Source organism: Odocoileus virginianus, chromosome 22, assembly GCF_023699985.2.
Source record: "Odocoileus virginianus isolate 20LAN1187 ecotype Illinois chromosome 22, Ovbor_1.2, whole genome shotgun sequence".
Taxonomy (NCBI): domain Eukaryota; kingdom Metazoa; phylum Chordata; class Mammalia; order Artiodactyla; family Cervidae; genus Odocoileus; species Odocoileus virginianus.
The window spans coordinates 25072669-25085444 of NC_069695.1; the positions used below are offsets into that span (position 1 = coordinate 25072669).

The following is a 12776-nucleotide window of genomic DNA, read 5'->3' on the forward strand; positions in this document are numbered from 1 at the left end:
TTCCTTTATTGGGCTTCTGTGATGTGCTGGTCTGAAGTGATATGGGGGAAAGCAAGTCACAAGGCCTCTGACCTCATGAACTGATGGGACTGCCCACCCCATGGTGCTGCTTCTGGGTTACAGAAGTCTCTTCATGTAGTGTTAAAAGATAAAAGTTGTATGTGGTTTATCATCACATATGAAAGAACCCTCTGTAACACATTCGATGAACGCTTTTGGTCATGCATTTGGCTTCACCCCAGGATCGAATTTATCCTTGAACATTGAAAAGTTACTTTCCAAGATGTTCATCCAGGGCAGAGCTACCCTTTTAACATGGCACATTCCTGGGGAGGCTGTGATAAGTCTCAGTTTGCTTCTCTGTATGTGGACCTTCCTGGTGGCTCAGTGGTAAAGAATACACCTTGCCAGTGCAGGAGACACAGGTTTGGCCCCTGGGTTGGGAAGATCCCCTGGAGAAGGAAATGGCAATCTGTTCCAGTATTCTTGCCTTGGAAATCCCAAGGACAGAGGAGCCTGGCTGGCTACAGTCCTTATGGTCTCCAGAGTTGGACACAACTTAGTAACTAAACGAGAGCAACAACAACAACTCCTTTTATGTAGTGGTTATACTCCAGGATCATTTAATTGAGGAGCAAAGCATTTCAGTATGTGAAGTCCACTACTGAGTAAGTGTGAGGCTTTGAATAAGTTGAAATATACTCAATATATAAAAGCCTATGATCAGTTTTTTAGGTGGTGCATGCTTAGTTGCTTGGTCGTGTCCAACTCTTTGGGACCCCATGGGCTGTAGCCCTCCAGGCTTCTCTGTCCATGGGATTCTCTAGGCAAGAACACTGGAGTGGGTTGCCATTTCCTTCTCTAGGGGATCTTCCCGACCCAGAGATCCAACCCAGGTCTTCTGCGTTGCTGGTGGGTTCTTTACCATCTGAGCTATATAATGGCACTAAAATTATTCATTTCAGAAACAAAACAAGATAGAATCAAGAGAATCTGCTTACTACAAAAAGAGTAATCCAGTTAGAAGATGAGATGATATCAGTAGAATCAGAATTCAGTAGAGATGATAATATTAAATGAATAATCACTCCAGGTAAAAATGATTTCCCATTTACCTACTAAATGGACTGGCAACTTCCATAGTCTAGCCACATCTCTGCCACTTACCTTTAGGTGTTGTCTTCCATATGCTCTTGTTAAAATGGGCCAGCTGGCCTCTGTGTCTTTGCTGGTGCTGGTTCCTCTGCCTGGAACACCTTCCCGATTGGCTGCTCACTGCCACTTACCAGCATCCTCTCCATCCTCACAGGCAGCTTAAATCCCACCTCTTCCACCCAGCCTTTCCTGAGCTCAAGGAATATCTAGCACCTTAGGCCCTGGGCTCTATGCTCTTGCCACACCTACCCCCTTGTATTTAATTATATGCTTATCACCTCCACTGGGGCTGTGAGCGGAGGCTCCTCTTTGTATCCCTGGGCCTGACACTCACCTTGCAGAGGAGGATGTGAAGAGTTGAAATGGATTTACTGAAGGAGAACATCATTGCAGTCCAACCACACCAGGCTCTTCTTAAAGTGTCACACAGGACAAGAAAAATGTAGCTGCAATGGATGGAAGATAAATATAATGTGTATCCTAGAAACATGATAAACAGAGGTCTAAGCAGGTGATACGGTTTAAGATGAAATGAAAAAGAGAAAGCCTTACTACCATCTTCTGAAAATATTATGATAAACTTCAACAGTTGACATGTCTAAGCTGTATAAAGCATCTTTGTTTTGATTACCTCTTTGACTAAATTGATAGGAAAAAATTACTTAAAAATTAAAAAAGAACTTTTTTTTTCCCCCAGGGGCAGTTCTGTGACTACTGCAATTCTGAGGACCCCAGGAAAGCACACCCTGTCACCAATGCAATTGATGGATCAGAGCGTTGGTGGCAAAGCCCTCCCCTCTCATCAGGCATGCAGTACAACAAAGTCAACGTCACCCTGGACCTGGGGCAAGTGAGTTGTACTTTCCTCTGGAATGGGGAAAATTAGCTTGGATCATTGTTTCTGTGGTTATTGCTTTTTAAAATTAATTTTTATTGGCATATAGTTGATATACAATGTTGTGTTAGTTTCTGCTGCATAGCAAGGTGAATCAGCCATATGTCTATCCCTGTGTACATATATCCCTGTGATTATTTCTGAAATAATGGTTATTTTAAAAACAAGTCTTCAGTTTCAGTTTACTAATATTATGAAGCCCTTTACTTTAATATTTGCATCCCTCAACACCCAGAACCGTACCTGTCACAGTGCAAACACCCATACCTGTCTATTAAATGAGTTAAGAAAATGATTATAAGTAGTATCATTGACAAACGTATCTTTTATTATTAGTTTTGACTGTGGTAAAGTACACATAATGTAAAATTTAATATCTTAGCCATTTCTAAGTGTATAGTTCAGTAGTGTTAAATAGGTTCACAGTGTTGTGAAATCAATATTCAACACTTTTATTTTGGAAAACTGGCACTCTGTACTCATTAAACATTGACTGTCCATTCTACTTTCTGTCTCTGTGAGTCTGACTGCCCTTGGTACCTCATATAAGTGGAATCACACCGTATTTATCCTTTTGTGATTGGTGTATTTTGCTTAGCAGAATGTCTTCAGGGTTCATCCATGTTGTAGTATGTGTCAAAATGTCTTTTCTTTTAAAGGCTAAATAATATTCCATTGTATGGATATCACATTTCGTTTATTTATTCATCCACCAGTGGTCACTTGGGTTGCTTTCACTTTTATGCTTTATGCTTTCACCTTTCTTGTGAATAATGCTGTGAACATGGGTATGGCCAAGATATCTTTATAGCATTCTCTTTCCTGGAAATCTCGACTCTGTGAGCAATGTCTACCATAGTTTTTGATCTTGTTTGGCCATCTCGTCCATGAGGGAATCTGATTAAGACCTGTCCTCCTGTGAGAGGCTAAGATGGTCCTAGGATGCTTCATGCCCCTCTTCTTTGAGTATGGACAGCTCTATAAATATGATGGATGTCACTTCCATAATAAGGTTATATCATATGACAAGAGATGAAGGGATTTTGCAGATGCATTTAAGATCCCAAGTCAGTTGCTGAAAAGGAAGACTATCCTGGGGACCTCTTCTAATTAGGGGAGCTCTTAAAAAGGACTGGACCCTATCCCAAGGAAGAGATTTGAAACATGAAAAGTTTGCCTGCTGATCTTGAAGAGGAAAGCTTCCTGTGGTGATGGCCACATGGCAGAGATCTAAGAGTGGGTTCTAGAAATGGAGATAGGTCCCAGCTAACAGCCAGCAAGAAAAGTGGGAACCTGTCCTGCAACCACAAGGATCTAGATTCTGCTAACAACATGTGCAAACTTTAAGTAAATATTTTCAGGCATTTAATGGACACCTTGGTGGGAGCCTTGACCCTGAGTGGAAAACCTGGTCCCACCATGCTCAGATCCCTGACATAAAGAACTGCAAGATAATAAATGGTGTTGTTTTAAGCCATTGAGTTTGCAGTAATTTGTTAAACACAAGTAGAATTCACCTTCTAATGCAGGGAGTGCAGGTTTGATCCCTGGTCAGGGAGCCAAGATCTCACATACCTTGATGCCAGAAAACCAAAAAAACAAATCATGAAATAGAAGCAATATTGTAACAAATTCAATAAAGACTTAAAAAGGAACTGCATCCCACAGACTAGAAGTTGAATGTTACTGAGATTTCTTCCAGTGAGTGTATTATATTCAGTTTCATGATAGAACGGTTCTCCACCTCTTTTGCCCAAAAGTTTTGTTAAATCAGGCCTCTCCTGAGAATATTTTCCATCATCAATTTGCATCAGAGATAATTCAGGGAGATCTGGCATGGTTTGAAAGACTCCATAACCCCAGTTTCAATCATGATTTAGTCTTATCCTTCTAGCACTAATTCAGTAGAGATTTTGCATGTAATGACTAGGATTTGCCTATCATACCACTTTTTAAACTGAGGATTTCTGTAGTTAGCTGGGAATTTTAACCCATTAAATGATGTTTACTGAACATACCAGTGCCTTCTGGATTTGCTCTTTTCCCCTGAAGGCTTTTTCTAAACCTACCTTTTAAAAGTACCCTTTTGATGTATTGAAAAATCCCTAATTAAGACAGATGAATTAATAAAACACCATCATAGAGATAATTTAGTAATTTTCAGGTTGCTGACAGACATGAGCTATGGCCAACATCTTCATGTAGATGATGCCCACCCACATCCTTCCTGGCTGGGAGGCTGCTCTGTAGGTGGCTGAGAGTGTGGGTCCTTGGGTCAACCCACCCTAGTTCATGCTCTGCTATGCTGCTTACTTACTGGGTGACCCTGAGCAACAAACTTAACTACTCTCTGCTTCAGTTTTCACTTTTATACAGTGAAGTGATACTACTGCTCACTTCAAAGGATTGCTGTGAGGTTTGAATGAGTTGACTGCTTCATTTTTAAACCTCTTCAGGTCAGTGGTTTTTAAGTAAGTTTTCATTTAATAAAATAAAGTCAATGTCAATAAACATTTATTAAAATACTGACTCCTAACTTCTGCTCCTCTGGAAAGTACTGTGATAATCCTGTAGAAAATACTCTAGAGAAGTCTAGAGACAGGAAAAGCAATATACGTCATGTCAGACTGAGCATGTTTCTTCCCTCTTGTGTTGGAGCAACACATAGTAAGCATGTAAATAAGTAAGTTTTATCTCATAGGGTTCATATCTTACACCCTGTCCATACAATCTATATTTTCTCCTTTTTGCTGAAATTAACCATGAAAGTGTCACTGAGAGGTTAGATTTCATAACTGAATCATGACCTGTGGACTTTGGATTTAGGAAATGCAAATCTTGATTTTTTTAATTTTTTAAAATTTATTTTTAAATTGAAGTATAGTTGATTTACAATATTGTATTAATTACTGCTATATAGCCAAGTGATTCAGTTATACATATATACATTCTTTTTAAAATATTCTTTTCCATTATGCTTTATCACATGATATTAAATATAGTTTCCTGTGCTGTACGGTAGAACCTTGTTGTTTATCCATCCTATATACACTTTTTTTAAAAAGATTTTTAAAAAATTATTTATTGAATTATTTTTGTCTGTGCTGGGTCTTCATGGCTATGAGGGCTTTTCTCTAGTTGCGGTGAGCAGGGGCAACTCTCTAGCTGTGGTCCATGGGCTTCTCATTGCTGTGGCTTCTCTTGCTGCAGAGCGCAGGCTCTAGAGCGCGGGGGCTTCAGTAATTGCAGCTCCTGGGCTCTGGAGCAGAGGTTCAAGTGCTGTGGCGCATGGGCTTAGTGGTCTCACGGCATGTGGGATCTTCCCGCACCAAGGATCAGACTTGTGTCTCCTGCATTGGCGGGTGGATTCTTTACTACTGAGCCACCAAGGAAGCCCCATCCTATATATACTTGTTTGCATCTGCTAATCCCAAACTCTGAATCCATTCCTCCCCACCCCCTCTCCCTTGGTTATAAGTGATATCATATGGTGTTGGTCTTTCTCTTTCTGACTTAAGGAAGTGCAAATCTTGATGCCTGGTTGGGAACTAAAATACAGGCCATGAGCTTGTTATTACCAAACCACTTTTTTTCCAGCCACTGAGAACTTGAATTTGATTTTGCTGTGCTGTAGTCAGTTTGATGGCTTATGTTGTCATGTTGCCTTTTGGACTACTTGATGATTTTCATTGTTTTTTTTTTTTTTTTGCCAACATGGTTTTGACAAGTGAAAACATTGCCTTCAAGGCTTGATCTTGAAGAGCTATTTCCTTCCTTACAAAGTGTCAAATGTAGGAAGTTTCTTCAATTCACTGTAGGCAGTGGCACTTTCTGGGGCTGTTCAAGTTCATTAGATTATATAGAACTCATCAGTTTCGGGTTATAGCGTAAGAACAGGATAACTTACTGGAAACTTTCATATTGTCTGGCCAAGTATAATGAGTTCATTTTGACATTCGAAGCAAAATACGATGTCCAGTTTTTAAAACGGATGTATTTGGAATGTAAGGACATTTGTTTCTTCCTGGGCTCCTGGTAGAACATGACCTCTGGCCACCGCCCCCTGTGAGATGGGCAGATGTAGCTATGGGCCTGAGCTGTGCTCCTTGATTTCCTTCAGAATCAGAACGAATCCTACTCTGCCACTCTCCCAGTATTCACCTCTGCCTTTCCTCCTTCAGGATGAGGTCTAGGGGAAAATGTGGGTGTGGCAGGGCCTCGCATGGTCCCTCAAAGTCAAGGCTCCGGCCGGCCGGGAGCTTGGGAGGGGCTGGCTCTCAGGTGGGAAGGAGGAGGAGAAACAGTCCCCAGGAGAGCTGGCCCTGCCCACAGGTTCCAGGGAGCGAGAGGAAAAGCCCCTTTAGAAGAATTGTGAGGCTTTTTTTGGGTAAATTAATCTATTTATTTTAATTGGAGGCTAATGACTTTACAATATTGTAGTGGTTTTTGCCATACATTCATATGAATCAGCCATGGGTATACATGTGTCCCCCATCCTGAACCCCCGCCCCACTCCCCTCCCCGTTCCATCCCTCAGGATTTTATGCAACTTGTCATGCCCCCAGGAGTATTGTTTTTAACCTATAGTAGTAGAAATAAGGGCTTTCCTGGTGGCTCAGTTGGTAAAGAATCTGCCAGAAAAGCAGGAGACCTGGGGTTGATCCCTGGGTTGGGAAAATCCCTTGGAGGAGCACGTGGCAACCCACTCCAGGATTCTTGCCTGGAGAATCCCATGGACAGAGGAGCCTGGTGGGCTGCAGTCCATGGGGTTGCATAGAGTCGGACACAACTGAGTGACTAACATGCACACACACACACACACACAGAAATAAAGACAAAGCAAACATCCTTCTCCCACCCCCCCAACCCAAAAACCTCAGAAGGAATGACTGTTCACCTCAGAGGCTGGAGGTATGATGAAGAGGAGCGATGCCATTGTGCCCCATTCTGCTGGTTGCTGGGGGAAGGGGGCTGGCTGGAGCAGGACAGCGGCTGACACAGTCCTTGGGCCTTGTTAGAGGCAAGAGCTGTGAGGGCAGCCCTGCCCTCAGCTCCCTCTGAGCAGGCAGCATGAAGGATGGCTCTTGTGCCTGTTCACACATGTACCATCTCCACGGCCTCCACCTGACTCCCTGCTTCCTGCCCGAGGGCTCTTCCCAGGCCTTGGGAGTTTTCTGAGCCTGTGTTTAAAGCAGCTAGGAAGTGCAGGATTTAATGCCCTGAAGGGCAGCCCTCAACCCAGAAGATACAGGAGCTGGTGGAAAATCCCCTCATTTCTCTGCCACTTCTTGGGACAGTTCCGAGAAGCTTTCTTCAGAGTAAGGACGTGATTCTTCAGAGTGTCTGCAGCAGGAGTATCTGCAGTTGCCCTGGTGGAATCTGCCTGTTAACACCTTAGTCAGTCGCTGGCTCTTCTCCTTCCTCTGTGTCCCTTTTTATGTCTCCCAATTTATGCTTCTTGAGAGCAACTCCCAAATAAGCTACCTGTGCCCAAGTCTTTGTCTCTGAGTTGGTTTTAGAAAGGATCAAATCCACTCCAGTATTCTTGCCTGGAGAATTCCATGGACAGAGGAGCCTGGCAGGCTACAGTCCTTGGGGTCACAAAGAGTCGGACATGACTGAGTGACTAACACTTTCAAACTAAGACAGGGAAGAAAGAGGCCTAGACGGAGGCCTGGAAACCCTCCTGGGTGTCTGCATAAGCAAACACTATGAACAAATTATGTAAAATATAGACTGCAGCCATGAAATTAAAAGATGCTTGCTCCTTGGAAGAAAAACTATGACAAACCTAGACAGCGTATTAAAAAGCAGAGACATCAATTTGCTGACAAAGGTCCATGTAATCAAAGCTATGGCTTTTCCAATAGTCATGTACCGATGTGAGTTGGACCATAAAGAAGGCAAAGCACTGAAGAATTGATGCTTCCCAACTGTGGTGTTGGAGAAAACTCTTAAGAGCCCATTGGACAGTAAAGAGGTCATACCAGTCATCCTAAAGGAAGTCAACCCTGAGTATTCACTGGAAGAACTGATGCTGAAGCTGAAGCTCCTACACTTTGGCCACCTGATATATGAAGAGCTGACTCACTGAAAAAGACTCTGATGCTGGGAAATATCGTAGGCAGGAGAAGAGGGAGATAAGAGGATGAGATGGTTGGATGGCTGCCTCAATGGACGTGAGTTTGAGCAAACTCTGAAAATGAAGGAGAAGGAAGCCTGGTGAGCTGCAGTCCATGTGGTCACAAAGATTCGGACACGACTTAATGGCTGAATAACAGCAAAGTAGGAAATCCAGAAAAAATGTTTCTAAAGCTCTCAGCTTAAGAGTAACCAAGGAAACAGCATTATAACTTTTAAAGAAGAAAATATAGGTCACAGGGAAATTTCCCATCAGTCTACCTGTTTTCTTCATGAACTTAGCATAGATGCAGAAGTATCTGAGAGTGAATTTAGTTTGCAGGTGCCTTCTATGAGCTCCCCCCTCACTCCCGTCCTCTTCAGCTTTTATTAAACTTTGGTGGATGAATCCAAAACATTCTTTGTAACGTTTGTCAGTTCTGACTCAGATGGGAGGAAAGCCTGGGCTAGTTTCTGATGCTTCCTAATAAGCGCGTGGGCTTTGGAGGTTAAATTGGTTCTTGGGATGCTTGGGTCACTAAGAGTCATGAAGAGTCTGACTCAGTTGGGTCTCTGGGTGAATATAGTTCAATCCAGAAAGTGCATGGCTCTTAGATTTGACCCCATGTTCTAGATTTCTTAGGAACCCTCTAGCCTATAAGCTTCTGGAAGCTGGGGATGATGTCTTTCTGTGTTCACTACAAAATGTTCTGCTCCCAAAATCTTGCATAGTGTTCAGCACATAGTAGATGCTCAATAAATATTTGTTGAATGAATGTACAATGAGCCAAGGATGACTCAGGGTTGGCCTGGATTTCGCTTGTGTCAGTGAAAGCATATTGCTGTGAGATCAAATCTCTGGGGAGAGTGGACCAGCCTTGGCCCTGACGTTAATTGGATCATTGGTTCCACTTAGGATAATTGGTTCTCCTTGCCACATCATTTAAGTATTTTAGAGCAATAACATAATTAGAAGATACAGATCTTAGAGCAAATTTGTAGTTAATAAATATTCTATTAATGAACATATAATCATGAGACTCAACCCTTGAAGGTCAGTCATTTGTTAGTGGGAGCAAAACAAGGACCAATAAAATCCTCTGGGGCTACTGAGGATGTAATTTTATCCTTTATGCTACTGAAATAACCTAAAGTGGCAGTTTGCCTTTAAAGTGATTTTTAAGGAACTTACACACTAGGGAGAATCTGACAATCTGGCATTTTCTTTTTATGTGTGAAAAACTCAAGGAAGCTGAGTGGATCCACAGCAAGAGTAGAATTCTGAGATGTCAGTTTTGCTTAGTTCTTTGAATCAGTACAAAACATTGGTAATGTACATTAATTGATAGATTCTAAGAACTTTAAACACTATTATAGAAAATAATGTCTGAGAAATAGTTTCTCAACCAAAAACTGCTTATTCTCTGGCCATGTTGCCTGTTTGCCGTATCTTTTTCTCAATTGATGTATTTTTCCACCATCTACCTATTTATTCAAGCCATAAAACTGAATCAACATTGACTCCATGGATTAAGATTATTTCCTAAGGTTACTTAAGATTGAAACAGATCCTGACTCTAGTGGTTAAACACAATGCTGATTTATTTCTCATTCATGTAAGAGTTGAAGCATAACTTATCCTGGCCTGGTCGCTCCACTCCAAACAATGGTTCAAAGACCAGACTAACTACAGAGGAGGCAGGAAATGTAACCCAGCTGTTGCTCTAAAAGGAAGCAAGCTTTCTAAGTGCAAAACTGTCTCTTCTATGCCCTGCAGGGGCTCCTTGAGATGGTGAAAGCTGATACCGTGTATCTCTTCCCAGCTCTGACATCAGCCCTGGTGGGAGCATTAATTGACCAACGTTACACATCAGGGCTTCTTTCTAGGAGTCAGTTTACCAGCATTCTGCTCACTGAGTCTCTTCTATATTCCTGCACTTCTACTCCCACCCCTTTTTACCGTTTAATTATTATCTCTTGCTTTTTGAAGTTTTATTTTTCAAAATGTGCAGTTGGTGGGACCCATTTCTGCATCATTAACCAGCAGCTGGGGCCTCTCCACCCTTGGTGTTTTTGGTGTAAATTACTTGAGCTCTGTGCTTTGAAACCTTTTTAGTAAGTCCTTTACTACGGAGGTCCTGAAGGGCTGCCCTGGCCAGGGAACCACGGATCTTTGGTCTCGCAGAGATGACAATTGGAGTTATAAGCTTATAGTTGGGAAATTCCTTACAGAGTTTGTCAGATGTTGCTTTGTCAAGTAAGACTAGGTTATTGAGTTTGTCCTGAACTTTGCCTTTGGACCACTTCTTCTTTTTGGCCTTGCCCCTTGATTTGTTCACTGGAGGTTCGTCTTTCTTGGCTGACTTTCCAACACCCTTCTTCTTCTTGTCATCCTTGGGTGGCATAGCAAAGCCAGGAGAGGAGCTGTGACCACCACCACCTTGCTAAGATGTCGGACAAAAAGTGCGTCTTGCTTCTTCATATCCTGGAGTCCCAGTTCTCCTCTCTATTGATAACTGCACTACTGTTACCCTCATATTGGCCTCTGACAGCTCTTTGCTGTGATGTCTTCTAACCCATCTCCCCACCTCTGCTTTTGGCTCTCTCCCCTTGTCCTGCAGGAATTCATGGCGCAGAAAGATGTGATGAGGAGCAGTAGGAACAGTAGAAATGATTGAGGTTGGTGGTTTTCCAGGCATCTACCCATCTACCCATCAATCTTTCTCATCGTTTCCTGAGCAAAACAAAGATTTAAACATGTCATTCTCCTGTTTAACATCCTTTCATGGCTCCCCGCTACTTTCAGAATAAAGTCCAAGTTTCTCAGGATGGTGTATAAGCGCCTCCACCCCCCCCCCCCCGCCCCCCCGCACAATCTAGCTTCTGCCTTTTCACTGGTCTCTCTTCTAGATGCCGCTTTTTCCTGCAGACTCGAGGCCACATCAGCAGGGACCTATTTGTAATTCGCTGAACACTCCATGGGGCTCCCCTGATGGCTCAGTGGGTAAAGAACCCTCCTGCCAATGCAGGAGATGTAAGAGACTTGGGTCTGATCCCTGGTTCGGGAAGATCCCCTGGAGGAGAGCATGGCAACCCACTCCAGTATTCTTGCCTGGAGAATCCCACGGACTGAGAAGTCTGGCAGGCTATAGTCTTCAGGGTTGGACATGACTGAGTGACTGACACTTTCACTCTCAAACCCTCTGTGACATTTCCTGCTTTGTGACCTTGTTTGGGTGCTGTTCGTGGTGCTTAGGAATACCTTTGCTCCGCACCTGCTCTGGCTACCTCCTTTCCCAGGTAATTCAGGTATCACCTGCTGGAATCCTTCCCTGGCACTTGCTATATATGCTATGTCATGTAGGTCCATTACACCGTGAGCTCCTTAAAGTTGTTGTTGTTCATTTGCTAAGTTGTGTGACTCTTTGTGACCCCATGGACTGCAGCACACCAGGCTTCCTTGTCCTTCACTATCTCCCAGAGTTTGCTTAAACTCATGTCCATTGAGTCAGTGATGCCATCCAACCATCTCATCCTCTACTGCTCCCTTTTCCTCCTGCCCTCAATTTTTCCCAGCATCAGGGTCTTGTCCAATGAGTCAGGTTCACATTAAGTGGCCAGAGTATTGGAGCTTCAGCTTCAGCATCAGTCCTTCCAATGAATATTCAGGGTTGATTTCCTTTAGAATTGACTGGTTTGATCTCCTTGCAGTCCAAGGAACTCTCAAGAGTCCTTAAGGTTGAGGAGGGTATAATATTATTCTTTTTATCCACGGACTTAAAAAGTCCTGGAAGGTCCTTCATCCCCCAAATGTGATGAATTAAGTGAAAAGAAAAATTTCAAGAGTGTTCTTTTTATATTATCCCATTTGTTATATGTCTTGCTCTAACCATGAACAGCTCTGCTGTATTTTTTAAATATCCCTAACATTTACATTTGCTAGTTCCCATTTAACCAGCGCCACAAGTAAAACAGACATAACAGAAAATCAGTAAAATATGTTTCCACCCCAAACATTCAGTAGGCTGTAGTCAGACAACATACACCAAGAATCAGAAGCAGGAAGGGAAAGTGTACTAGAAAAGAGCAATACTTCCCTACTGGAATTTTCTCCCAGACTCGCTACCAATACAAGTTAATATGATCAAGTGCTGAACAGAGGTCATTGTGACTTCACTGGTGATGCTTACCAGGTCACCCTGAGTCACACACTATTATGACTCTGGCATTTGCTTATGTGTCAGGATTATGGCCACTGCAGCACTCAGAGCAGTTTTTCTTGTCAGGAAGGGTGGTACCCGGGTTCGGCCTCACTTGAGAAGATGAGGCCTGTGGTCCAGGAGGAGGCGCTAGAGGGCTAGCCCCCCACACCCTCCAGCTGTCCATCAGCCCACATGGAGTTTGCCTCTCTAAGAGCTGGATGGCAAATATACAATGAAGTTCATTGCTCGAGAACTCCAAGGGTCATGGCTGCTGCCGCCAAGAGAAAAATAAACAGAACCAGAGCCCTCAGTGCCTTCCAGAAAAGGTTAATCCTATTTCTTTGAGCGTTGGCCATGCAGTTAAGAAGACATAAGGAAGATGGCATGCCAAGGTACTGGTATGG

At 43.0% G+C, this 12776-nt stretch overlaps 1 protein-coding gene and 1 pseudogene across 1 annotated transcript in view; one reads left to right on the forward strand and one right to left on the reverse strand.

Annotated features, from left to right (window-relative positions):
• The window catches only part of LAMA3 (laminin subunit alpha 3), a 246512-nt gene that overhangs the window by 20346 nt on the left and 213390 nt on the right, over positions 1-12776 (forward strand). Inside the window, exon 2 of the mRNA XM_070452750.1 lies at positions 1853-2005. Within this exon, the coding sequence (XP_070308851.1) occupies positions 1853-2005 (153 nt within the window). The remainder of the gene's footprint in view (positions 1-1852; positions 2006-12776) is intronic.
• On the reverse strand, positions 9795-10983 carry LOC110152010 (small ribosomal subunit protein eS25 pseudogene; annotated as a pseudogene).